Source organism: Rhinopithecus roxellana, chromosome 5 (genome assembly GCF_007565055.1).
Source record: "Rhinopithecus roxellana isolate Shanxi Qingling chromosome 5, ASM756505v1, whole genome shotgun sequence".
Taxonomy (NCBI): Eukaryota; Metazoa; Chordata; class Mammalia; order Primates; family Cercopithecidae; genus Rhinopithecus; species Rhinopithecus roxellana.
Genome location: NC_044553.1, coordinates 17,400,763 through 17,427,739, shown reverse-complemented (window position 1 = coordinate 17,427,739; position 26,977 = coordinate 17,400,763). Strand labels below are relative to the sequence as shown.

Genomic DNA, 26,977 nt, shown 5'->3' with positions numbered 1-26,977 from the left:
CATCCCCTTGCCTCCCTCTCCTGTCTGCACCTGGCCTCTTCTGTCTGTCCCTCCAGAGTGCCAGCTGCCCAGCAGGCTCCCTTCAGGCTGAGTTCATGGTCCCTGCCCCCTGGTGGCCAGAGCTGGCTTCACAGGATAAGAGCCAGCGAAGCTCCAGGGGCTTTCCAGGAAAAGTGAACCTTGGAAAGGGTATGGCCTTTTCACCACTCCCAACAGCACCCTAGAAATGGCTTGGCCTTTCCCCTCCCCTGAGCTCCACAGAGAACACAGCCAGCAGAGGACACATTTCCCCGCCATCCAGAAATGGGTTTCTCAGCCGAGGGACAGCAGGACTGGTAGAGACTGTCAGGCCACACAGCTGCCTGCACAGCACTCCCATGCTTGGTGGGGGCGGGAGGGATGGCGGGGGCTGGCTCTCCGTAGGCCGGCATGACAGGGAGGCTCACTGGAGGGGCTGCACTTTGGAGGGGCCATGTCAGGGGACAGCTTTCTCTTATTGGCACTGCAAGACTCCAAAAGGACAGCACGGTGACTGATTCCCAGTGCTAGAGGCAAGGCGGCCAGCGAAGTCTAGGGGGGTGTGTGTGTGTGTGTGTGTGTGTATGTGTATGCGTATTTATAGATATTTAGAGAACAGGGCAGGGGCGTACCACAGAGAGGGGCACAAGTTTTCAGCAACGGTCACATCTTGAGGTGTCAGCTCACCACTACAACAGACCAAGTCACAGATGAAGGGGGCTAGCTTTAGGGCTGGGGGAGCCACTGTCAAGTCACAGAACAGCCTCCCAGGTAGGCTTGGAAAGGGAGGTCTCCGAGAAGACGAGGGATCTGTTTAGAGGTTGAAGGAGGGCCTGGGGCTCTCAGAACTGGATGGACTTGCCGGACCTGATCGGCTGGCAGTAGGAGAGAAAACAGAGAGAAAACAGGAGAGAGAAAAGTGTGCAGAGAGCTGGTGAGGCAAGTGCAGAGCACAGGTGTGCCACAGCAGCTGTGGGAGGGCCGGGGAGGGGAGGGCACAGGTGTGGGTGTGGCAAGGTTCCTGGAAAAGAGGGTCTGGAAGGGAAAGAGGATGAAGATGGAGGAAGGAGCCAGAGCTTCACAGGTAGTGCCTGGGGGCTGTGGCAGCCCTCCCCACCCCATGCATGCTGGCCTCTTCCACGGCACCCAGGCAGTGCACCCTCTGTTAAGACCAATGCTCACCCCCCTCAGGCTTCCCTCTTCTCTGGTCACCCTGTTTTCAAACCGACTGGTCCGGGGCCATCTCTCGCCTTGGGAAGCCCGATGCAACAGCCACTAGGTCTGACAGAGAAGGAACACTGCTTGAACCAGGATGATGAAGCTAAAAGGGATGGGTGGCTGGAGTGATCGCCAGAGAACCCTCTGGGTGGTCAGAAAGCCCAGGACCCTCTGATGGGACTCTGGGGGAGGCAGGGAGGGCAGGCAGCTGGATTCCACTGGCTATAGACTTGTAAGTCTAAGAGGGGAGCCTCAGCTTGTTGGGGATTGCAGGTTGTATAGGTGAGGCTGGGCCCTTCCTGCTGGGAAAAGCAGAAGAGGGAGAGTCCATGGCAGGGGAGGTGGGTGGGCTTGCTGGGCAGAGCTCAGCCGGGACACCAGGCACTGTGGTCCCCTTGGCTGAATAGCAGAGGCGAACTCTAGGAGCAACAGGCCAAGGTGCGTGAGCCTGCTAGCCTGTGGTAGTGCTTCAGCGGGGGCCAGGAACCCTGCCTTCCGTCACACGCTGACAGCTATGATGATACCTGGGAGGGAGGGAAGGGGCCGTGTGTCCCTGCCTGGCCTGTGAGGTGTGTTGTGGGTTGACCGTCTGTATGGGACTCTCGAGGTTTTATCCTGGATCACCACTGGATTGGCGACAGATAGAGGAGGTGGGACCCTGACTCTTACCCCTGCTCTGCAGTGGATTTGGCTCTCAGCACTCCCAGGCTGTGATTATTATTGTGTTGGCTACATATGCATTAATGAGGCAGGAGAATGCTCAGCGATAACAACCAAGAATCCTAATGATCTCATCAGACCAAGAGGGAGACATATGTGTGCATGCTCATGTTTCAGCTCAGAGCCCTTTGTCTAGAAGGCTGTTGAACTCAGAGGCCCAGGCACTATCAGGTTGACTTTGCCTTGGAGCCAGCACTTTTGTTGATCAATGAAATTGACATAATGCTTTCTTTTTTTTTTTTTTGCACCAACCATGTGCCTCAAGCTCTGTCAAGAGGAGCATGCTTCAGATGGCTGGAGTGAACAATTCAACTTGTGGAGGAATGAGAAATGTTAGTGCTGAGGCAAGAAACATAAACCCCAGGGTAAGGTAGGAGTCACTGAAAGTCAGGCAACGGAACCAGCATCCAGTAATGAGTTAGGCTTTGCCGGCCTCTGGAGAGGAAAAAATTAAGCCAGGCCCGAGGGCACAGATCCTAAGGGAATGTGGCAGCTCTAGACTGTCTATGGAAGAGAAGCAGAGGGTGGCACCTGGTTGAAAGAGGGGGCTGGGGGACATAGCTTGAGCCTGTGTTTACAGATGGAGTCTCCTGATTCCTGCGACTGGGGAAGGAGATCCTGCCTGGATCAGGGGACCTCATATCAGAACTCTTCCCACCCACACCCCTTCTTTTTCAGGGCATCTTTCACTGCAAATAACAGGTAAACTAGTTGGAAAGCTCAGCAGATTCTCACGGTGGTGCCTAGCAGGCCAGGCCTAGCTGCCCTTTAACCTGTGACTGAGGATGATGCCACTGGCCTGTAAGCACACATTGGAAAATCTTTACATCCAGGGACACACCATGCCCCACAGAGACAGCTGTGCATGGTTCTTTAGGTTTGGGGTGCGGTGCTGGCAATTGCCTTATAAATATGTCAGATTAAAATGGGATGCCCTGGAGCTTAGCTAATCTTTATCCTTTCCCTCCCCCTCCGCCCCAAAATGAAGGGGCTGCTAGTTTTGTTTGCTTTATGAAAGATGGATCTGTCATTGTTTTTAGAAACTTTGGAGAAAGATTTCTTGGGAGGAAGCTATCCTGAACCTCCAGGGATTTTCTCATTTACTGGCGCACCAGCTTTAGAGTCCTAGGTCTTCATCTTGGCTCAGCCACCCTCCAGCTGTGTGACCTCTGAGAAGTGGCTTGACTACAGTGAGTCTCGTTGTCACCTATGAGTGGAGGTTGCTACACGGCTACTGTTTGGAGCACCTACCACCAAGCACTCTTACAGCGTGATGGTGAAGATAAAATGCAATAATAAGGCTGAAGGGGGAAGATCGCTTGAAGCCAGGAGTTCGAGACTAGCCTGGGCAATAAAGCCAGACCTCATTTCTGTGAAAATGTTTTTTAAAAAATTAGCTGGACTTGGTGGCTTACTTCTCTAGTCCCAGTTACTCGGGAGGCTGAGGTGAGACCACTTGAGGCCAGGAGTTTGAGGCTGCAGTGAGCCGTGATCACGCCACTGCACTCCAGCCCGGGCAAAAGACAGAGACCCTATCTCAAATAAATGAATAAGTCAATAAATAAAATGATAAAATAATGCATGCAATTACAACACTAGTACATGATCAGGCACATGATAAATGCTCGATAAATGGTAGCCCCAATACACTTTGTAATGTTTTGGGAGAGGGTGTCCTTTGGACTCAGCCCAGTGGCAGAAGCATTTGAAAAGGCTGATGTGTATGATGGCTGTTTCCTACAGGTACAGGCCTGTACCCCCAGGGAACCGAGGCATTGGCTCCATGGGGCACCTTGTTCTATTTACACTTGTTTTGGGCAGCACCGATTGCCCTAGGGCTAAGCAGGACTGCCACCACTGACTCGATGGCCAAGAGTATCTCCCTCCCCAAGCTAGCCATGGGAAAGCCACTTGCATCACAGGACTACAGGAAATCAAAGGGAATAAAAAGCACAATTTAGTCAGCTACTCTCCAGTTGATGGGCAATAGATTTTTGCTGTTTTGAACAGAGTTGTTAGGAACATTCCTTGTCCACATCCCCTGTTTTATATAGACAAGAATTTCTCTTGGATGTAGAGTAGAATTGCTGGGCTGGGAGGAGTGTGAATATTCAACCTTATGAGATGGAGTCAAACTGTTTTCCAAGGTGGTCATACCAGTGTATACTCCCAGCAGCAGTTCTTAAGAGATCTCGGGATCTCTATCGTCTGGTGATGTCACAAGCAGTCAAAAAGAATAAATCGCAGCTATAAACAACAATAAGAATCTTAGCAATATACTATTAAGTGAAAAAAATAAATTCTAGAAGGATACATACAGCATACTTTATTTAACTTGGAAAAGAAAATGTATATACAGGCTGGGCATGGTGGCTCATGCCTGTAATCCTGACGCTTTGGGAGGCCAAGGCCGGAGGGTTGCTTGAGGCCAGGAGTTCAAGACCAGACTGGACAACATAGCAAAACCCTGTCTCACCAGACACTAGAAAAATTAGCCAGGTGTGGTGGTGCACACTTGTACTCCCAGTTACCAATGAGGCTGAGGTGGGAGGATGTCTTAAGTTTAGGTGTTCAAGGTTACAGTGAACCATGATTGTACCACTGCACTCCAGCCTGGGCAAGAGAATGAGACCCTGTCTCTAAAGAAAAGAAAAAGTAAATAAGTAAATAAGTAAAATTTAACAACAAACTGTGGGCCAGGTCCAGTGTTTCATGCCTGTAATTCCAGCACTTTGAGGGACTGAGATGGGCAGCTCACAAGGTCAGGAGTTCAAGACCAGCCTGATCAACATGGTGAAATGATGTCTCTACTAAAAATACAAAAATAAGCCAGGCATGGTAGTGCATGCCTATAATCCCAGCTACTCGGGAGGCTGAGGTAGGAGAATCACTTGAATCTGGGAGACAGAGTTTGCAGCGAGCTGAGATTGCGCCACTGCCCGTGAGCCTGGGTGACAGAGCAAGACTCTGTCTCAAAAACTAAACTAAAATAAAATTTAAAATTTTTTTTAAACGTTGGGTTTTTGACAAGATAACATTGACAAACAAGAGGAAACATGACAACTGATACTGCAAAAACTCAGGCCGGGTGCGGTGGCTCAAGCCTGTAATCCCAGCACTTTGGAAAGCTGAGGTGGAGGTCAGGAGATCGAGACCATCCTGACTAACATGGTGAAACCCCGTCTCTACTAAAAATAACAAAAATTACTCTGGTGTGGTGTCAGACACCTGTAGTCCCAGCTACTCAGGAGACTGAGGCAGGAGAATGGCGTGAACCCGGGAGGTGGAGCTTGCAGTGTGAGCTGAGATTGCACCACTGCATTCCAACCTGAGTGACAGAGCGAAACTCCATCTCAAAAAAAAAAGTCAAAAAAACTACAACACAAAACCAAACCCTCAAAGGATCACTAGTGGCTATTACTAGCAAATATATGCAAAGAAATAGGAAAACCTACTAAAAATGGATAAATTTCCAGACCCATCTAGACTACCAAGATTAAACCATGATGAAATCCAAAACCTGAACAGACCAGTAACAAATAATGGGATCGAAGCGGTAATACAAAGTTTCCCAGCAAAGAAAAGCCTGGGACCTGATAATTCACTGCTGAATTCTAGCAAATATTTAAAGAAGAACTAATACTAACCTTCCCCTAAACGATTCCAAAACTGGAGAAGGAGGGAATACTTCCAAACTCTTTCTACAAGGCTAGTATCGCCCTGATACCAAAACCAAAGATACATCCAAAAAAGAAAACTACAGGCCAATATCATGGATGAATATTGATGCAAAAATCCTCAACAAAATACTAGCTAATTGAATTCCAGAAGCATTGAAGTTGGGGTGCAGTGTCCCAGGTTCACTCAACCTTTCCCATTTTCCTCTCTGTGTGTGTCTACTTTGCCGTGTTCCCTGGTGGCAGCGGCGGTGGCAATGTTGGTGCGTGGGCCTCCCAGGACAAGGGGAAAGTGAGTGTGCCCTTTTCTTGCCTCCTGCCAGGCGTCTGCAGCCTGGCACAACCTCTGGTCAGGTCATCAAGCCAGGGACCTGGAGATGTTCTTTTCCAATTTCTGGATTGATAACTTGAGGCAAATTCTGGGCACTAGGGTCAGAACTAAGACGAGACTGAATCAGGGGAATCTGGGGTCCTGAGAGGCAGAGGCCTGAAACCGTCTAGAGCCGTGTGGGGAGCTGGGTGCGTGTTCAGGCCAGTTGCTTCTCTCTGTGCCTCAGTGTTCCAGGTACCCTTGGAGGGGCTGAGATCCTAGGGATTCCTGGAACCTGGCTGCATGGCCTGGCCACCCTGATGCTTGTGTTCTCCATGATAGGGCAGCAAAGCCGAGGAGAATGGCTCCGACAGCTTCATGCACTCCATGGACTCACAGCTGGAGCAGCAAATGGAAACCACCCAGAACCTGCAGGACTCCTACATGGCCATTGTCAACAACACCGTGTGGGACCTCATGGTTGGTGTCACGCCCAAGACCATCATGCACGTCATGATCAACAACGTGCATGCACCGCCTCATGGGGGCAGGGGCTCCTGTGGCACTGGGGATGCAGGTGGCCATGTTGGTCTGGGGGAGATGCTAACCAGCCCTATGAGACCCGGTCCAAGGAGAGAGGCACGGTCCAGACCAGAGCTGTCTCATAGAAATATAATGTGGGACTGAGGACTGTGGCCCATGCCTGTAATCCCAGCACTTTGGGAGGCCAAGGCACAGGATAGCTTGAGCCCAGGAGTTCGAGCCTAACATGGGCAATGTAGTGAGACCTGATCTCTACACAAATGTTTTAAAAATAGCTTGGCTTGGTGGTGGCACGTGCCTATAGTCCTAGCTACTCAACAGGCTGACATTGGAGGGTCACTTTAAGCCCAAGCGGCTGAGGCTGCAGTGAGGGCGATCTCGCCCCCTGTACTCCAGCCTAATGACAGAGTGAGATCCTATCTCCAAAAATTTTTTTTTTTAAAAACTGAGTAGACAGGTGTGCTGGTGGCATGATAGGTCCTGGGTGCCCTCCCAGACCTGTGACCTTGGACAGGTGACTTTTCCTCTGGACCTCAGTGTCCCTATCTGAGTGAGAAAAGGGCAGTGGGGAGGCAGATCTTTGAGTCTAAGCGGTGTAGAAGCTGTGTCTGAAAAGCCATACTCAGGGCTCCAAGTCCAGCACACAGTCCCAGCAGGGCCCGGCAGGAGGCCAGGGCAGCACAGGCATCAGGTCCCAACCTCCTTCCCTCTTTGCCCACTCTCAGACCAAGGAGTTCATCTTCTCAGAGCTGCTGTCCAACCTGGCATCCTGAAATTGAACCTGCAGGACAATCAGGTGTCCTGTCCCTGTACTTGCGTGGGGACCAGAACACGCTGATGGAGGAGTCAGCAGAGCAGGCACAGCAGTCCACGGAGATGCTGCACATGCACCCCTTGCTGAAGGAGGCGCTCAGCGTCATTGGCAACATCAATACGGCCACCATCAGCACACGCACGGGGTCTGTGGACAACTCCTGGCTGCAGGTGCCGAGAGTCCTTGCCGGATGCAGGTACCAGGGCTGGCCCCCAAGGCCCCAAAGTCCCCCAGACCCCATGGGTGAGCCTGGGGCTCTTGGAACAGGCTCCCTGCCCAAGCTGGCAGACGTGGGTGCTCTCTGGAACCATCAGAGAGCTCATGCTTTATGGTGTAAGGGCTTAGAGCTTAGAGTGGGTTGTGTGTGGGGCTGTACCTCTGAGGTGGCCAGAGGCCTAGGAATGTCATCCTGGGCACACTGTACCTGTTCTGCCATCTGAGTCATGCTGCCAGGGCAGAGTATCCAGATCCCAGCCTGGGAGTGCTGAGAGCCAAATCCACTGCAGAGGAGGGGTGAGAGTCAGGGTCCCACCTCCTCTATCTGTTGGCAATCCAGTGGTGATCTAGGATAAAACCTCGAGAGTCAACCCACATCAACCCACAACACACCTCACAGGCCAGGTGGGGATACACAGCCTCCTTCTATCCCTCCCAGGTACCATCATAGCTGCCAGTGTGTGATGGAAGGCAGGGTCCCTGGCCCCCGCTGAAGCACTATCGCCGGTCAGCAGGCTCATGCACCTTGGCCTGTTGCTCCTAGAGTTCGCCTCTACTATTCAGACAAGGAGACCACAGTGCCTGGTGTCCCGGCTGAGCTCTGCCCAGCAAGCCCACCCACCTCCCCTGCCATGGACTCTCCCTCTTCTGCTTTTCCCAACAGGAAGGGCCCAGCTTCACTTATGTGACCTGCAACCCCCAGCAAGCTGAGGCTCCCCTCTTAGACTTATAAGTCTATAGCCAGTGGAATCCAGCTGCCTGACCTCCCTGTCTTCCCCAGGGTCCCTTCAGAGGATCCTGGGCATTCTGATCACCCAGAGGGTTTTCCTGTGATCACTCCAGCCATCCATCCCTTTTAGCTTCATCATCCTGGTTCAAGCAGTGTTCCTTCTCTATCAGGCCTGGTGGCTGTTGCGTTGGGCTCCCCAAGGCGAGAAGTGGCCCCGGACCAGTGGGTTGGAAGACGACAGGGTGACCAGAGAAGAGGGAAGCCCGAGGAGGCTGAGCACTGGTCTGACCGGTGGGTGCACTGCCTGGGTGCCGTGGAAGAGGCCAGCATGCGTGGGGTGGGGAGGGCGGCCACAGCCCCCAGGCACTACCTGTGAAGCTCTGGCTCCTCCCTCCACCTTCCTCCCCTTTCCCTTCCAGCCACTCTTTTCCAGGAACCTTGCCACACCCGCACCTGTGCCCTCCCCTCCCCGGCCCTCCCACAGCTGCTGTGGCACACCTGTGCTCTGCACATTGCCTCACCAGCTCTCTGCTCACTTTTCTCTCTCCTGTTTTCTCTCTGCTTTCTCTCCAACTGCCAGCCGATCGGGTCCGGCAAGCCCATCCCGTCCTGAGAGCCCCAGGCCCTCCTTCGACCTCTAAATAGATCCCTCGTCTTCTCGGAGACCTCCCTTTCCAGGCTGCCTGGGTGGCTGTTCTATGATTTGACAGTGGCTCCCTCAGCCCCAAAGCCAGCCCCCTTCATCTGTGACTTGGTCTGTTGTAGTGGTGAGCTGACACCTCCAGATGTGACCGTTGCTGAAAACTTGTGCCCCTCTCTGTGGTACGCCCCTGCCCTGTTCTATAAATATCTATAAATACGCATACACATACACACACACACACACACACACACACCCCTAGACTTCGCTGGCCGCCTTGCCTCTAGCACTGGGAATCAGTCACCGTGCTGTCCTTTTGGAGTCTTGCGTGCCAATAAGAGAAAGCTGTCCCCTGACATTGCCCCTCCAAAGTGCAGCCCCTCCAGTGAGCCTCTGGAGGCTCCCTGTCATGCCGGCCTACGGAGAGCCAGCCCCCGCCATCCCTCCCGCCCCCACCAAGCATGGGAGTGCTGTGCAGGCAGCTGTGTGGCCTGACAGTCTCTACCAGTCCTGCTGTCCGTCGGCTGAGAATCAAACTCATTTCTGGATGGCGGGGAAATGTGTCCTCTGCTGGCTGTGTTCTCTGTGGAGCTCAGGGGAGGGGAAAGACCAAGCCATTTCTAGGGTGCTGTTGGGAGCGGTGAAAAGGCCATACCCTTTCCAAGGTTCACTTTCCTGGAAAGCCCCTGGAGCTTCCCTGGCTCTTATCCTGTGAAGCTGGCTCTGGCCACCAGGGGGCAGGGCCATGAACTCAGACTGGAGGGAGCCTGCTGGGCAGCTGGCACTCTGGAGGGACAGACAGAAGAGGCCACCAGGTGCAGACAGGAGAGGGAGGCAAGGGGACGGAACGGAAGACGCCTGGGGTGGGTGGAAGTCAGTGCCCTTAGGGGCTGGTACCTGTCTTCCCGGCCACCGCTAGATCAGGCTTCTGAGCCTGTTGGCTGTCGGGGCCGGACTGCGCCCCATAGGCACCATGGCAGTCCCCATGGAATCCCCCCGGTGCCACCAGGCATCATACAGGTAACAAGCCTGGAAGGTCCCCAACAGCCTCGCTGGACATGCTCAAGACACTCTGGGGCTCCTCGTTTGGTGGCACAAACTCCAGGACCCATTGAGGGAAACGGGCACACACCAGGCCGAGGTGTATGGTTAAATCTGTTTATTCCAAAATAAAAAGCAAAATAAACAGGAGTCGCATCACCAGGGAGCCACGACCCCATCCGCGCCTCCTTCCTCTGTCCTATGCTAGCAATAAATAAGTTTCCCAGCCACAAATAATTATTAGAACCTCCTCCCCACATGCCAGCTCCAACCACAGCTAGGTACGATACAGGGGTGGCCCTACCCTCTGGAATATACAAAATGTTACACAGACAAAATAGGTACACTGGGGAAGGGGACCCACGCCAGCGGCCCATGTCCTCGCCTGGTCCACAGTTAGCCCCACTGTCCTGCCTCAGCTACCTCTCTGAATAAGAAGGTGGGAGCCCCCCTGAGGGAAAAGTTGCTAGCTGAGAGTAAGGAGGCCATCAGAGTCATGCTTAAAAATTTTTAATTTTTAAGGTCTTGTCTTGCTACCCTAATTGTAAAGGGGTGACTGGGAAGGGGTGGTAGGGTCATGGTGGCGGTGCAGACTCCAGCCCCACTTCTCCAGGCTTTGCTGACACAGAACTGCTTTTAATTTTTATTTTAATCCCATGACTTGTTTTTTAAATCCCGTAACTTCTTTTTCATAACATTTGGTAACTTCGCATAAAACTTTTTTCTACGTTTTGCCACAAATTTTCACATTTTATCCTATAACTTTTTCACTCCATAACTTTTTAAATCCCATAACTTTGTAAATTTGTGTTCTTCTAATAAACACTTGCAAAGTTACATTACCATTTTGTAAAAATGAGACAGATGATCTCATGCCAAGGATGCCCGGCATTTGCACAGTATCAATACCTTTAATCCTATAGTTTTCAAGACTCGCAAAATAAAATTTTAAGGCAAAAACAGCACTTTGCAACCATTTCATCATTTATTACATTAGAGTAGCATCACATGAGCAGTCAATAATGTCACTTTAGGGAAAAGTCTTTCAGTATTTCCATTATAAATTCTGTTTACAAGAATTCATAAATTGGTAAAATTCATTCTAAGAAAACTTGGCAAACAAAGCTCTGGGCTGGAATTGGCATTTCTTTCTCTACTTTTCCTTCCCACCGTTTCGTTCTTTTAAACTACGGCGTTCATATTTTAAAATGTTTTAACTTACTTCAGAACATTAAGATAGCAGTTACATTTTTTAATAGTTATATTATTTTAAAACGACTCTTTAAGATAAAGTTTTAGAGAAACTATACTATGGATAGGGCTGATTTACATTTTCAAATTTTCTAAAAGTCAGCTTAGAAAAGTTTTAGAGCTGAATTTTTTCCATTTCTGGAAAACCTATCAAGTTTAATCCAATACTTTCAAATTTATTCAGTTGAAATCACATTTTAAAATTCGATGTTTCTGATGAACTCTAACCTTCCAATGTTGCCTTCTAAGCAAGTTGAAAGCTGCCTTACACTGAATGAGGAAGAGCACAAATACTTGACTGAATGAGGTATCGCAAAAGACTACGTGCACTTTGAAGGCTTACGTTATTGTCATACCATTTCCATTCTTTTTAGCTTTTACTTAAATATATGACAAATACCTACACAAAGAGTGGTATTTCAGTTAATATAGTAAATTTATTTTCCAGACTGACATTCCGCTTAAATATGCCAGTGTGTGATTTAATCCATAGGCACCTGATGGACACATTATTGTCAGATTCGGTACAGATGCTAAACACTATCTGAAGGTCATTCCTAGTCACTGATATTTATCAGGGTAAAAGTGAAGTGATTTCAACGATAAAAGTACCTTTGAAATAATTTATCCATGTATTAAGTAAACCCAGTTTCAGAGTGACAAAGAAAAAACCTTAGACTAAATAATGTGGCTAATTAACAGTGGTCCGATTTCTAGCCTGAGGGTTTAAAATGGACTTAAAGTAACTGTCTTTAAACTGAACTCAAACAATACAAAAGCGGCAAGTTCAGAAAATAAAAGGCAAGAACAGGACTTTAAATCCATTTTAAACCCACGGGCTAGAAATTGTACCACTGTTAATTAGTCGCATTATTTGGTCTAACGTTTTTTCTTTATCATTCTGAAACTGGGCTTATTTAATACATTGATACATTCATACAATTTGGAAGAGTCGGTTGAAGTCACGAGGACCCGATATTTGCGCTCTTTCAGTGAATGCGGCAAATCTGTTATTCCATTGGTAAAATCGTCTTGTTGCTCTCCTGTTACTGTCATATTTATAAAAGTATCATGAGGATGCCATATGCTGAAAATGGAGGTCTCGTAACCAGGAAATCCCCCCTCCAGGAAGCACACGTACATAGCTCCGTACATCCTAATAATGTGATGTGTTTTGGAACAAAACTTTCGAACTTCATGAAGTTTTAACTGTTGATTCTTTCCCAAGCATCAAGTTATGATTTAGGCAATGTGTGACTGAAATTCATTCATTCATCGTGCATAGGCACAATCACATAAATATTGCACAAAATATGTCCCTAACTGAAACTGAGAGGTACAAAAACATATTTCACTCTTGGTAAAGAAGTTTGTGAGGAAATACCACTCTGATTGTACAGACACGTTTCCTGATAATACATTGACATTCACAAACAGTAGATTGCACTGTAGTTTGTAAACATTTTAAGTTGCATAAAGTTCTCCTTGATTGTTAAAGATAGTGTAACACTGTCTACTAAAACTCCTTTCTGTTTCAACTAAGTGCTCTCACATATATTAGTTTATGATAATGCTTGTTATTATTTTTGAAAGTGTTTTCCATTCAAGGAAAAGAAGTAAATTCCTATGTCAGGGTAACCAAGGTGCTTGAAGAATAGATATTAGCCAGAGAGGTCGAGACGGTAAAATCAATCTTCAAGCCTCAAAGAAGCTCCGTGAACAGAGAGGAATGTCAGGTGTCACACCGCTTCCGTTCACTCTAAATCATTCTTGACTAGAGCCTGTATGCCTGTTCCACGGACATTTAAACTCTTAAGGGATTTCTTATGATCTTTACTAAATATATTAAGAAGATGCCAGCCAGCACCCTTTTGTGTACTGGGACATGTAGTCGTGTGATTAAAACAGGTAACATGAACTCTGACTTTCAAATGTATTATAAATACAAATGCTCTAAGCTAGGAAAAGGTTTTCCACATCCACAGTCAATGATGGGAGCCTTTCATTCCTCAGAAATAATCCCTTTCTAGGTCATGGAAAAAGAGTACAACTGCTGCAGCTCCTGATGCAATATCTTCATGAGCCCAGAGCGCACACAAATCCTAAGGGAACTACCATAGTACAGCGCTCATTCCTGGCACGGGAACCAATGAAACACACTCTGTCCCGCACATACCTGCCGGAGCAGGCCACTGTCCTCTTCTGTGAGATTTAAAAAGCTCCCCCAGAACGTTATTACTCCCATCACCAGTACACAGAAAATGGGGGACAGGCTGTTTCCAGTTCTTGGCCTTTAAACAACTCTAAATATCAGTACTCACGGTGGCATATATTACAAAGTAATCAACAGTGCACACTTGAGGGCAAACTGCATATTGAGCTAATGAAGAGCTCACTGTGATTAAGATTGGATCAAACGTAATAGCAGAACATAAGCAAATTTTATCTGAATTCTGTAAGGAACATACACGCTGCAATAACATTAAAAAAGCATGGCAGCCTATTCCAAACCAGCGAGAACAGTTTTGTGCAAACAGTGGGTCTTTGGGTGTTTGAACTCCCACCACGTGAGGGCAAACTCCATATGCATGCTAATGACCTACAATTATGAAATTAAAAAAGAAAACGCTAAAGGATGTCAGAGTGAACCTCAGTGAAGGCCACAGAGACCCACTCTCTTTTAACTTTTTACAAATAAACTTAAAGTATAAATTAGAAACAGAAATAAACATGAATAGCTCTAACATTCCAATGAAGTAAATGAATTGTGTAGCAGATTAACCCTATAACTTCCTTTTTAAAAAGTTTGTTGACCAGCTCTTTGATGATGGTGATGTTTATCTCCTTCTTCTCCGCAGCCAAGCCCAGCAAAAGAATGGCCCAGAGCGGTTGCTGCCCAAGCCTGGGTGATCCTGGTGGTCCTGCACGATGGGCTGTGCAGTAGGGTTGTCTTGGGGAGACCCCTTCCTGGCCTCTCCTTGCCCAGTCTCGGCACTGTCGGTGAGGCTCACCTCACAAAGATCTTTGAAGAGAGGGAGGTGGGGATCTGAGCACAGTGCAAAACCCCCTGCCCCTGCCTGCCCGCCCTGCATGAGGACTCTACTCACCACCATGCTGGTCGGCAGCCCCAAGCTCCTGGGGGGGTGGGGCTCCTGGACCGGGCTCATCAGCTGGGTTCTGGGCAGCGGCCAGGAATTTGCTGTGCCCTTTGTTGCCGTCAACCCAAGCCGCAACAGCATCTCCTGCAGCTCCAGGAGCTCCACCTGGAGGGAGGGGTGCTCAGGTGTCACGCCGCTGCCAGCGCCCACCTTCACGCCACCCCCACCCCCGACCCGTACCCCCGCAGGGATGTTGCACACCCTACCTTCATCTCGTCGTCCTGGGCCAGCCTGATGATGTCCTTCTCCTGGCGTCGCCTCTTTGGCACTGCCCTCTGGCTCCGTTATAAGGTGCTTAATTTTCCTGCGGGAGGACAGGGCTCAGATGCTGGGGCCCCTCTGACGGCCCTGCAGCTCCCCCTGCCTTGCCCTGGCCTCCCACTCACTGATGGCATCTCTTCCTCCAGTACTGGATGAACTGATGTTCTAGTTTCTCCACACACTCCCTCAGGTCCGCCTTCTCCTCCAGGAGATCCATAATGCCGCTCTGGAGCCAAAATAATGGGGTCACCTCTCAGCAGCGACCTGCCTACCCCTGCCCTTCTTGGCCTATTCCAGGACTCACTCACCTCCAGCTTTTCCATGACTTCCTGCAGGGCCCGGGGGGTCTCCCCACTCACAGACTCGCCCCCAGTCCCTGGGGCTGGGACCGCTGCCTCTGGCTCCTTGTGGGTCGAGGTTACTGTCTCCACCTCACGCAGCTTCTGCTGCAGCTCTTCAACTTGCTGCTCCAAGTGCAGTGTGCTCTTGTTCTCGTTGTTCTGGACAGAGAGAAGCAATCAGCAGCCACCCACTGCAGCTGGAGACCCTGGAACTCGGTGTCTGCCTCCCATGGCACCGGGAAAGGTGGAGGCAGGTTAGAAAAATCATCCCCTCTCTCCCACAGCTACCAGAGCAGGGCTCTGGCTCACAGGTCCCTTTAGAAGTAACATTTCACGTGAGGGCTACACTGCCCCGTTTTACAGGTGGGGAAACAAAGGCCTGGAGGGCTAGGGAGGAGGGCAGGCTCCCCAGGTGGGGCAACGCACCAGCTCCTCGATGCCGCTCTGTGGCTCGGCCAGCTGCTGAAGTCTCTCCTCCTGCTCCCGAAGCCTCTCCTCCTGCTCCCGAAGCCTCTCCTTTTGTGCCTGGTTCAGGAGACTTACGTGCTGATGGTTTTCCACCTGGACCTGGAGCTCTGCTGACACTCGCTCTAGTTCCTTCCTCAGGTGCTGCAGCTCCTCCTCAGGGGCCACTGCTGGGGGCTCCAGGGGCAGGGGTTCAGCTGAGAAAGGAAGCAGACAATAAGGGCCTCTAGATTCTCAAAAAACAAAACAAAACAAAAAAAAGACCACCACCACCACCAACAAAAGACACCCTCCTCTTGGTGCACAGCTCCTCTCAGGCTCCCCAAACTTGGCCTCACTGCTAATGATTCCTCGCACCCGGATGGTAGCCAATCTTCCAACCACTTTCAGATGGAGAGCACTGTGGCTGGCTGACAACGGGCCCTCTTTGCTGATGGGGACACTGAGGCTCATGGAGGTAACAAGACTTGCTGTCTCCCGGCACAGACCTCTTTCCCTCTGCCTCAAAGCCCTTCCATCCACCCACCTCCCTGGGGCATTCTAAGCGCCCCCACAGCCCCCTCTGATGCCAGGCCTGCTCCCAGGTCACGCCAGCCCCATCTTACCCATCTGGTTTTTGAGTTGGGACAAGCTCCTCTCCAGCTCCTCCACCCGATGCATATTATGCTGTTTCTCCTTCTTCAAGGTGCAAAGCTGCCCAAAGCACAGGGGAAAAGGGCCCTGGAGAGAGGGGCTGGTGGCTCCACAGGCTACCATCTCCCTCTCTGCCCCCACCTCCACAAAGCCCAGACCCATGACCACCTCTGGCTGTACTATTCCCATGTTACAGATGTCCAGAAAGATCCAGCGACCTATCTAAGATGGGCAGGCTGAAGGGTCAGATCTCACCTCCTGTGACATTTTCCTCATCCTCTCCTGCCACAGGGCCCTCTCTCCTTTTATATGTCCAGCATATTCATCTCTCTGTAGCTGGACTTGTTGCAGCGACTCCTTCATCTGCAAGAGTGGGAACAGAAGTTACGCAGGGCTGTCACTGGTCCTCACCTGCTCCTGGCCACCTGGGGTCACCTTCCTTCCACATCCCTCCCTCTGCAAAACCTCACCTGTGTCACGTGCGCTTTCAGCAGTGCCCGCTCCTCTAAGGACTGCCTTAACTGTGTCTTGAGAAGTGTTTTACTGCGCTTCGAGGACTGGATGGTGAAGAGTAACAAGTTTCTATCTGGGGAACCTGGGCCATTCCATACAGTGCCCCTTAAATAGGCTAGGGCTAGGCTCAATATACAACTCGGTCAGTACAGATCAAGGCATTTCCAAGCCCGTGGTCTGGTTTTTAAAAGAACTCAGTAAAGTTGAAAGGGACAGGGAAAGAGATCGAATTTACAGGTGGCTAACAGAGGCCCAGAGAGATCAGTTAATATTGTTCTTGTTATTACTGTTATTACTAGCTCTGTTTGAACCTTTATGGAGTGCTTCATCGGGTACCATGCTAGCAATCCCATTTAATCCTCGTAACCACCACAGGAGACAGTTACTATGATTCCCTCTGTTGTGTAGATGAAAACACATGGAGTATTTGATGTTAAGTGCTTGCCTAAGATCACTTAGGCAGAGCTGGGATTTGAACAGCCAGATCTATCCGATTCTCTAAAGCCCATTTTTCTTGCTGGGGGTCACAGATAGGAAGGGGACAATGAATCTTTTGTTCACTGTTTGAAAGGATGATACATTTGCATAGTCCAAAACTGAGAAGGTACAGAAGGGAAGTATCTCCCAGCCACCCTCTTGCTCTCTCCTGAGTTTTTTATGAACCTTGCAGACTTATTTTATGTATATTTTCATAGTATGTACACACACACACACACACACACACACACACACAGTTTCCTCTCTACAGAAATGGTAACATACTAAAGGTACTCTTCTGTACCTTCACAGTACAAGTACCCAATACCCCACCTAGGACTTGGCCAAGACCCCAGCCAAGTAAGGGCAGGGCAGGCACTTGGCCTCCAAACTCTGCGTCCAGTGCTCGCTCCCCACCACACCCCCCAACTCACCCACAGCAGCTGACTCAGCCCCAGGCTGCCTCTAACAACCAGACAAAAAGCAGCGAGAAATGGCCATGATGCCTCCTGGGCAGGACACTCCATCCTGCAGAAGGGACCTTCAGGCTCACTCCTCCATCTGCGAAGCCGGGCTCCCAGGGGATGAGGCAGGTGGTCGGACTCACCCTGTCCGCCTTCTTCTTCTGTGTGGCGGTGACAGCAGACAGAACCCGCTCTAACTTTTCCGTACGCTGCGATGAACATTGCAGGTAGGCAGCCAGATCCTTCGACTCTTCTGTAATGAGAGAGTTGAGATGGGGCCCAAAGGACTCCCCCTAAAGACCTACTGAAGTGCCAGGTTGAAGGATGACAGGGTGCCCAGATTCCCACCTTCAAAGTATATGAGAGAGCGCTTCGTGTGATACAGGTCTATAGTTAGTTTCCTTTTCTGTAGGTTCAATCTCTGGACTTGAGCCTTTGGGAGAAAAGCCAAGCAAGTGCTGAAACAGAAGGAAAGAAACATTCTCCGGAGGACAGGAGAAAACTTCACACCCTCCACTCACCTCTAGCTGCCTTTCGGCTTTCTGTTTCTCATTGTTTGCCTTCTTTTCCTATAGGAAGAGGAAGACAGAGCTCTTACCAGGGGGAGGCAGAGATGGCACAGCAAGAGACATGCCCCCAAAATGCTACCACTGCCCCAGGACAGGCCCACCCATGAGACCAGGTTGTCAGGGACCAGGTTATCAGATGGGGTGGAATCTGAAGGGTGAGCCTTCTTCCCCAGGCTGGGAGTGGGCGAGACAAGACTGGGGCCTCTACATCTGAGTGTCCCCCAAACCCAGCCGTCATGTCGTGGGCAAAGAAATCGCATTACTTCTTCCAGCTGATGTTCCACTTGTTTCTTCTGTTGTTCCTGTGGGGAGAGTCAAATTAAGGTGATGGAGGGTGGCCCCGTCAACTCTATTCCCCAGGCCAGGAAGCAGTAGGCAGGGGCCAGGAATGGATTTTAAAGGCAAAGTTCTCAGACCCAGTGGGAACACGAACTGGTAAACTCTCCTAAAGCTCCCAAGGACAGAGGATTTGTGTCTTTGTTGGTTTTCATCCACAGCCACAGAACTCAAAGTCTGAATCTGGAAGCTCTTGAGAGGACAGTAACATAAACCTCTAGAGATGGAGTTTGAGAAAGGTCCCCCCTTCTGCCCGCTTGTGATTTAGAAAAGTGCGTTCATTCAATAAACATTTACTGAGCACGAACCGGCCAGGTACGGTTCTTCACAGTATATATAGGATGGAAAAGGACAGACAGGAGCCCTTGGCCCTGAGGTTTCCATTCTAAGGGGCCTTTAAATCTCAGACTCTCAGAGCTAGCAGACACCTTTGATACTCACTACCTCCTCTGGAAACACGAGCCCAAAAGGAGAGGCAGCTTGCCAGAATCAAAGAGCAAATTAGGGACTGAGTCACAGCAGAAATACGGGCCCCCTGACAACCAGTCAGGCTCGCACTCCCCCAAGAGGCCACAACCCCAGGGCATGTATAGCAAGGACTAGAGCAGGGGTGTCTGGAGAGGAGAGAGTTAGCAAAGAGGGCAGCAAAAGAACAGCCATGCTGCATGCTCTGGGGTCCCTCCAGGTGAGGTCTGGGTGCCTCAGCTCCCTATTTGCCCTTTGCACCAGGGCCCCCAGCCCCTTTCTTCAGAGCCCCAAGAGGAAACTGGAGCCCAGGATTGGCAGCCTGGACTCAGGGGACCCCACTGGACTCTTACCAAAGCTTTGATGGTGTTATTCAGTCGACTGATTTTGACGGCTCTTGAGTCAAGGACTACTGCTTGTTCTTGGCACGGGTTCTGAGGCGCATGCAGAGAGGAGGAGGTGGAGGAGGAGTGGGGGAGAGGTAGAGAGAACAAGCATTAGGGCTGGGGCGTGTGGGGGCTGACTCAGCTGGCAGAGGGGCACCGAGTCCCCGCTGTGGGAGGAGGTTGGAGGGCTGCCCTGCGTGGTCACTGCACCTCCGCCCAGAGCCTCCTAGCTCCAGATCCTTCAGGGTAGCACATGATGTAGGGCCCGCCCCGTGGATACCTGTTGCTGACTACAAGAGAGTACACATGGAGATATTCTGTTCCCCTCAGTGTCTAAGCCCTCTGACTTCCTTTCATTCACATCAACTGCCAACATTTTCTTTTCTGTCTCTTTTGGACCCTTTGTCCCATAACTCCTTTGTGCCAGCTTCTCTCATGGTTCTTATTTCCTCACCATCCCACCCTGGGGTCTGGAATCAGTGACTCCTGATGGGAAGTGGCTGTTCTCATTGTCCTGGCTTCCCCTTGAGACGGGGGATGAGGAAAATCAAAGAGCAATGGCCATATCCTGGGTGCCCTGAGTGTTTACAGCAGGCCACGTACTAGGGATTAACATAAAAACAACAAGAAGAAATCTCATTTAAACCTCACAAATGGAAGTCAAACAACAGAACCTGTATTATACACATGTGAAAAGAGAGGCCCGAAGAGCTCAAGCAACTTGCCCTAAATCATATCCCTAGCAGATGGAGAGGCAGGATTCAAACCCAGAATTCTTTTTTTTTTCTTTTTGTGAGACGGAGTCTCGCTCTGTCTCCCAGGCTGGAGTGCAGTGTGGAGATCTTGGCTCACTGCAAGCTCCGCCTCCTAGGTTCATGCCATTCTCCTGCCTCAGCCTCCCGAGCAGCTGGGAATACAGGCACCTACCACCATGCTGGCTAATTTTTTTTGTATTTTTCAGTGAAGAGGGGGTTTCATCACGTTAGGCAGGATGGTCTCAATTTCCTGACCTTGTGATCTGCCCAGGTTGGTCTCCCAAAGTGCTGGGATTACAAATGTGAGCCACTGTGCTCGGCTAAACCCAGAATTCTTAACCAGTACCCAACGGTCCATCCATAATCTTAACAATTACCCTCTACTGCCCCTTTGGTCCCTTGCCCCCAGGAGCCTGGCCACCAAGACTCACATCCCGAGGTGAGTGGCAACCAGCAGAAGTGGATGTCTCAGGGCTACCGCCATTTGTTTTCCTGTCCCTCTTCGCTTCTGCTGGAACAGCAGGGCTGTTTCTCTGCCAATATTCTTTTAACTGTGGGAAAGAAGAGCAGTAATCCTCATGAGAACTATTGGCCCCTACAGCCACATCCTCCCTTACAGTTTTTACAAAATACTCTTATACACCATCTGATTTAACGACACCAACTGCTGTATGATAAGTGTTGTCACAATCTTTTAGGGACTGAAAGGGATTGATATCATAGCTAGAAAAAAAGAAAAAAGAAAAAGAAAAAGGCGATACTGGAACTTTGAAACTCAGTCTTCTGACTCCAAGCTCTGGGGTTTTGCCAAGAATCAGCAGCTGCCAGGGACCAAAACCAGAGGCAGAGGTAGAAAACTAAACATTAAGTAGGCAGGAACCGTATGCCCTGTGGTTTAGAGTCATACATCCTCACACGTCTGTTTGTGTGAAGAAGTGCACCAGTACCTCTCAAACTTCTGTATCAATGTGTCCTCATGGCAGAAGGCAGCCTTTCTGTTAAATCCGGGAATTTATCAGAACGAGGACAACCCAAGCCTCATTTCAGAAAGAAGTCTGGTATTCTCTTAGAAACCTATGTGACTGTCATCCCTAAGTATATTCATGTTTTTTCTCTTGATCTCAAGAGAATCAAGGGAAACCGACGCTTCAGAAAGATGTCCCATATTTATCCTGTGGCACTCAAAGTACCCCAGGTCAAGATAATATGAGGAAGAGTCAAGCTGTCAAGTTCAGTTTCCCAAGATCTATTCCACAGAAGATGAGCAAATCTCATTTCAGAGACGACTGACTGAAGGGCAGTCTGGTCCCAGAACCATGGAGAATTAGAATATGAGGTGGAGAACTCAGAAAAAAATGTTAAAATCTCTCCGGAAAGTAGAAGCCTGGGAGAAAACCAAACCAAACCCACTCTCCAATTGCCACATGGTCAACGTTTTGCGCTCACGGGGGGAAGTGGAGGCTTTTCCCCTGTCAATGTCGATGTTAAGGGAGTGAGGCAGCCTGAAACCTCTTGCTCCTAGGTCCCACAGTCTCCATTCCCCTTCCTGCTGGAAATCTGCGCTATGACCAGAGGAACCAGAAATGGGGTGAGATCACTTAGGGGACTGGGTCATAAGATCAAAGGCCAGTCTTCCAGTAATGACAGTTCCTAGGCAGACTGTGACATCACTACATTCCACTCCTCCTGATTGGGGGGAGGGACCACATCAGCGCAATGTCCCAGTTACCACTCCATGATGGGGGAAGGAGACACAGGGTTGGAAACCAGGTCCTTGGAGACGCCCGTGGGAAGAGCCCAGGGAGGTTGACCTTGAGGCAGCAGGAGGGGAGGGCAGAGTCTGCAACAGGGAACCCCAGGAGTCACCAGCCCAAAGTCAACCAGGGATGACTGGCGAGGATGGGGCCTGGGGCTGGGGGACCCAGGTCTTTGGCGACACGAGCCCAAAGAGCCCAGGGAGGTCGAGCTTGGGTCGGCAGGAGGTGAGGGCCTAGTAATGGAGACGGGAACCCCAGGAGTCACCGGCCCAGAGTCACCCTGGAGTGATTGGTGAGGGCAGGGACTGGGCTGATGCTGAAGGGGCAGGGCTGACTGACAAGACTTTTGCGTGGGGATCCCAGAGACACCTGGATTGGAGGGCCCTGTCCAGTGTGCCTCAGCAGTCATATGGGCTCTGGCAGCAGTCTTGTCGTCGGAGGGATCTGTAGCTGGGTTGGGGGCCATGGCCTGGTGCGTTTTTACCTTTCTCTTGGCTGCGGCCCATCTGTTCTGCGGAGTTTCTTCCGCCATCGCAGAGTGGGAAAGGGAGGTGGGGTTGGGGCCACAACAGCGAAATCCCAGCAAGCACTGATCAAGACCTCCAGTCACCTACCAGGCAGCTGTGCGACTGAGCCACAGGGGTGGTAACCAGGGCACCAATAGAATGTAGAATAGGGGCGTGGCCTTAATGCTCCAAGCCTATTGGTCAAGGAGAAAGATGAAAGGGAAAGGGGCGTGGCCAGGCAGCAGTGTGTCCAGAGGAACCCGCAGCTCATAAGGAAAGCTACTCATGCAACCGCTGTTCCCACCCACTCTGAAAGAGGGGAGGGGCGCCCACTCTGGGAGAAGGAAGGGGCCAGCTTTTGCTTTAAAAGCTTTAAAACTAGGCCGGGCGCAGTGGCTCAAGCCTGTAATCCCAGTACTTTGGGAGGCCAAGACGGGCGGATCACGAGGTCAGGAGATCGAGACCATCCTGGCTAATACGGTGAAACTCCGTCTCTACTAAAAAATACAAAAAACTATCCGGGTGAGGTGGCGGGCGCCTGTAGTCCCAGCTACTCGGGAGGCTGAGGCAGGAGAATGGCATAAACCCGGGAGGCAGAGCTTGCAGTGAGCTGAGATGCGGCCACTGCACTCCAGCCTGGGCGACAGAGCAAGACTCCGTTTCAAAATAAATAAATAAATAAATAAAAGCTTTAAAACTTTAAAAAATATATGTGTGCATACTTTATATATAGATGTGTGTCTGTGTGTGTGTATCTATATGTTCCTCTAGAGCTGTCTTCATTACCTAGTTTCTATGCAAGGTCTATGATTTTGGCCTATATTTTTATCTTCAAATACAGTACAAAAATTACCAGTATTACCTGAACTGAGATACAGATCTTACAAAGATGGAAAATCCATAGCATGCTTGATGATTAATGAAGCAGACTATATTATTCAACATTCCAATAAGATAAACTAATCACAATGATTTCTCTTTTCTGGAAAAACGTTTCTCTTATTCTCCTATGTTATTGTTAAGATTTTTTTTTTTTCTCAAACAAGAAGCACGTTTAATATCTGGAAAAATACAAAGGTTTTGGGCCAGGTGTAGAGGCTCAAGCCTGCAATCCCAGCACCTTGGGAACCTGAGACGGGTGGATCATCTGAGGTCAGGAGTCCGAGACCAGCCTGGCCAACATGGTGAAACCCCATCTCTACCAAAAATACAAAAACTAGCCAGGTGTGGTGGTGGGTGCCGGTAATTCCCGCTATTTGGGAGGCTGAGGCAGGAGAATCACTTGGACCCAGGAGACAGAGGTTGCAGTGAGCCAAGCTCACACCACTGCACTCCAGCCAGGGCGACAGAGCAAGACTCCATCTCAAAAGAAATACAGTACAATAAATACAAAATAAATCTAAAAAGCTTTCAATTTAATAAGCACTCAAAGCTCTTTACCGGTTTAAAACAAATACAAGGCCCATTTTGCTAGAATCACCTGGCCTCTCTAAGCCTTGCAAACAAAACAATTTCTCACGTGATACTTGGCTATGACTTGCAATCATGAAAACCAAGAATTGTGTTACGTCACTGTGTACTAATTGGTACCTGGAGTTCACACAAGGCTGGGATCAAGGGTTGAATCTTTCAAGATTTGCTCCATAACCTCGGTGCTTCTTAACCCAGACCAAACTAAGCTTTTGTCTAGAGTTCTACAATTTACAGTTAGTAGACAAGAGTGGTTCTCAGTAATGTAGTCTCTGGACTAGCAGCAGCAGCAGCACTTGAGAACTTTTCATAAGTGCAAATTCTCAGGCGCTACCCTGGACCTGGTGAATCAGAAACTCTGGAGTGGGGCTCAGCAATCTGTGCTGCAGTCATCCCTCCAGGTGTTCGGGAACCTCTGCCATACAGCAGGTAGAAAAATGTGTTTCCTTCTGTAGGTCAAAAGCCAGGGATACTCTATGTTGTGTCTCGATATGCAACAATGGCATGCAATTAAAACACATACCTCTCCTTCCTACTCCCACCCTCCATCCAATGTGTTTTATTTTCATGAGTTTAAAAAGAAAACAAGTGGCAATCAGAAGTTCAGTCTAAAAAGTATATGTACAAGTATTAGTTCTCATCCAGCCTTATCTCATAGAACACCATTTACATCCTCTCACAGCTAAAGTTTTAAAAAAGTATCTTCACAATCTAAGTCTCAGGCACACTAGGAGTTCTATAATAAAACACCAAGTAGATCTGAATGTCCAAACTTACTAGAGAAGAAAAGTGGAATCATTGGCTATATTTCCAAATTGCATTCAAAGGAAATTTAAGTTCTGAATTTTTTTCACCTTCATACTTCCAAGGTAATAGAATTCAACCAGAACACTCCATTCCTTCAAAGCCTCTATCGAGGCAAAGTTTTACTGTATTACATCTTGCTTTCAATGGATATAAAGCAGAGTCCTGGTAGGCACATTATGCATACCTGCAAAGATGCAGAACTAAAAAGATGCAGAACAGTTCCATCTGTTCCGTATTAAAAGAAAAGTCCTGTAAACCTTGGATGGTGAGTGTAATCCTTCAGCACTAGCGCCAAAACCTCCAATATGAGAAGATACCAAGAACACCAGTAGCAAACAAAACTAAACTCTTGGCCGGGAGCAGTAGTTCACACCTGTAATCCCAGCACTTTGACAAGCCAAGGTGGGAGGATTACTCAAAGAAAGAGTTCAAGACAAGCCTGAGAAGCATAGGGAATTCTCACCTATACAAAAAAAACTTTAAAAACAGCTGGGCGTTGCGGCGCAGACCTGTCATGCTAGCTACTCGGCAGGCTGAGGTGGGAAAATTGCTTCTTCCCAGGAGTTCGAGGCTGCAGTAGCTGTGATTATGGCACTGCACTCCAGCCTGGGTGACAGAACGAGACCTAGATAATTACATTCTCTCCTGCTCCTGTTTACACTAAAATCACTAAGTTAAAACGCTTTCAAATTTGAGAGGATAAAAATCAAGTGAAATGTGACTTTGGAGTTTGGAGGTCGAAGGAAGGAAGAGAGGGAGTAACGGAGAGAGGGAAGGAAGAGAAGGAGGGAGGGAGAGAGGAAGGAAGGAAGGAAGAAAGGGGAAACAGAATAGGAAAAGAAAGGAAAGGAAAGGAAGAAGGAAGGAAGGAAAAGCAAAGAAAGGAAGAAAACAAAAAAAGGAAGGAAAGAAGGAAACGAAAGATAAAGAGAAGAAGGAAAGGAAAATAAAGGAAAGGAAAAAAAGGAATGGAAAAGGAAGGGAAGGAAGAAAGAAAAGAAAAATAGAAAGAAATAAATTACTTACTAGGGGAAAGTTTTAGTAACCTCAATGACAAATAAAAGGATTGTATCTTTAGCCTGTAAAGAAATCTTTAAAATTACTCAGAAAAAAAAAAAAAAAAAGAAAAACCAAAAAAAACCAAATGATTTTCAACAGAAAATAGGCAATGGAGAAACAGTCACTTATCACAAAAATAAAAATGGCCAATAGGTACATAAAACAGATTCAAAAGCATTAGAAATCATGGAAATGTCATGAAAACAATGACATTTTCTGTATAAAGGCGCAAAGATGACAAATGGAAGGGGGAACCTGGAGCTCTGTTCCTGTTGGTAGGAGTATAAACTGAGACACTTTTCTTGGAGGATAATTTGAAAATTTCTATTAAAGACCCTCAAAATTATTATCCTCCAGAAATTCTACTTCTATGAATTCAGTCCAAAAAGGCTTGCTCGACGCCATTAAAATGTATATATAAGAAAATTCACCTCTGCGGTGGCAATGATAAACTTAATATACATCCAGCTATTAACAATGATGATGCTAGGATACATTTCCTGTCACAGAAGTATGCCCAAAATATAGTCAGTGGCAAAACACTATCTAATATGATTCTACTTTAGAAAATATTTACATGTATAAAAAGTATAAAAAACAACAAACCAGAATGTTTTGAGTGGCAAATTAAAGATTTTTCTTAGTATTTGTCATCCAAATTATTACAAAAAGAATATGATTTCCTTTATAATCAGGGAGAAGTGTTATTTTCATTTATTGATATTTAAATCTCTTTTCTTTTTCTTATTTTTCCTCCCGTATGTATCCCAAGGAGGCTAGAACTCTTGCCTCTTGAGGGAAACCAGCCCATTTGTGGGAAGTGCACTACATACAGCTGCCCATTTTCCTTTTATTTTAAGAGATCTGGAGACATTTTTATTTCAAATTGTTTTATTGTTCTCAGAATATATGTTAATATATGAAATTGAGGAAAAGACAAAGGAAAGGCTGACTCCCTACCCTCCTGGGGTTACTCTTCCAATTTTTGCTGCTATTGTTACATATTAGTATTCACTGGGTACTAAAAAGATGGGCAGCCCCTTAGATCCTTTTTTCTTATCTCTTTCTCATAATCTTACTTCATTCCTTCATTCACTTATTTTTAAATGGGTCATGTGTACAAATACAAAGTTCAGAAAATTTGTAAATCTAACTATAAAAGTATACAGCAAAATTCCATTCACAGTCTTATTCTCCTTCCACAGCCAAACACTTTTAATTGGTTTCTTATACATCTTTTCAGAATTTATCTTTGTAAATACACATGTATATTCTTATTCTACTCTTCTCTCTCAACACAAAAAGTAGCATACCATACATACGATACCATTCCTTCTTCCTTTTAAAAAACACACACTATAGGTTCAAGTTCTTCTA

General features: G+C 48.4%; 2 protein-coding genes across 3 annotated transcripts; one reads left to right on the top strand and one right to left on the bottom strand.

The window, feature by feature from the left end:
- The first annotated feature begins 2,237 nt into the window (after positions 1 to 2,237).
- On the top strand, positions 2,238 to 7,324 carry LOC115897463 (putative GED domain-containing protein DNM1P46). Its single transcript, XM_030930093.1, has 4 exons — positions 2,238 to 2,321; positions 5,920 to 5,925; positions 6,286 to 6,490; positions 7,212 to 7,324. The coding sequence occupies exons 1-4, from the start codon at positions 2,238 to 2,240 to the stop codon at positions 7,322 to 7,324; spliced, it is 408 nt and encodes a 135-aa protein (XP_030785953.1).
- Positions 7,325 to 14,015: 6,691 nt separating this feature from the next.
- LOC115897618 (golgin subfamily A member 8C-like) lies at positions 14,016 to 22,321 on the bottom strand. 2 transcript variants are annotated; one of them, XM_030930946.1, is made up of 17 exons: positions 22,243 to 22,321; positions 20,433 to 20,552; positions 19,479 to 19,536; positions 19,214 to 19,296; positions 18,323 to 18,361; positions 18,012 to 18,059; positions 17,839 to 17,923; positions 17,634 to 17,743; positions 16,507 to 16,593; positions 16,292 to 16,399; positions 16,009 to 16,096; positions 15,365 to 15,600; positions 14,957 to 15,097; positions 14,723 to 14,823; positions 14,543 to 14,640; positions 14,286 to 14,441; positions 14,016 to 14,200 (listed from the first exon to the last, which is right to left on the bottom strand). In XM_030930946.1, exons 1-17 carry the CDS (start codon positions 22,288 to 22,290, stop codon positions 14,016 to 14,018), a joined length of 1,791 nt encoding a protein of 596 aa, XP_030786806.1. In that variant the 5' UTR covers positions 22,291 to 22,321. The 2 variants fall into 2 exon arrangements, with proteins under 2 accessions (XP_030786806.1, XP_030786805.1); XM_030930945.1 differs by lacking the exon at positions 19,479 to 19,536 and having other exon boundaries at positions 19,214 to 19,341; positions 20,435 to 20,552; positions 22,243 to 22,290.
- Positions 22,322 to 26,977: the final 4,656 nt, after the last annotated feature.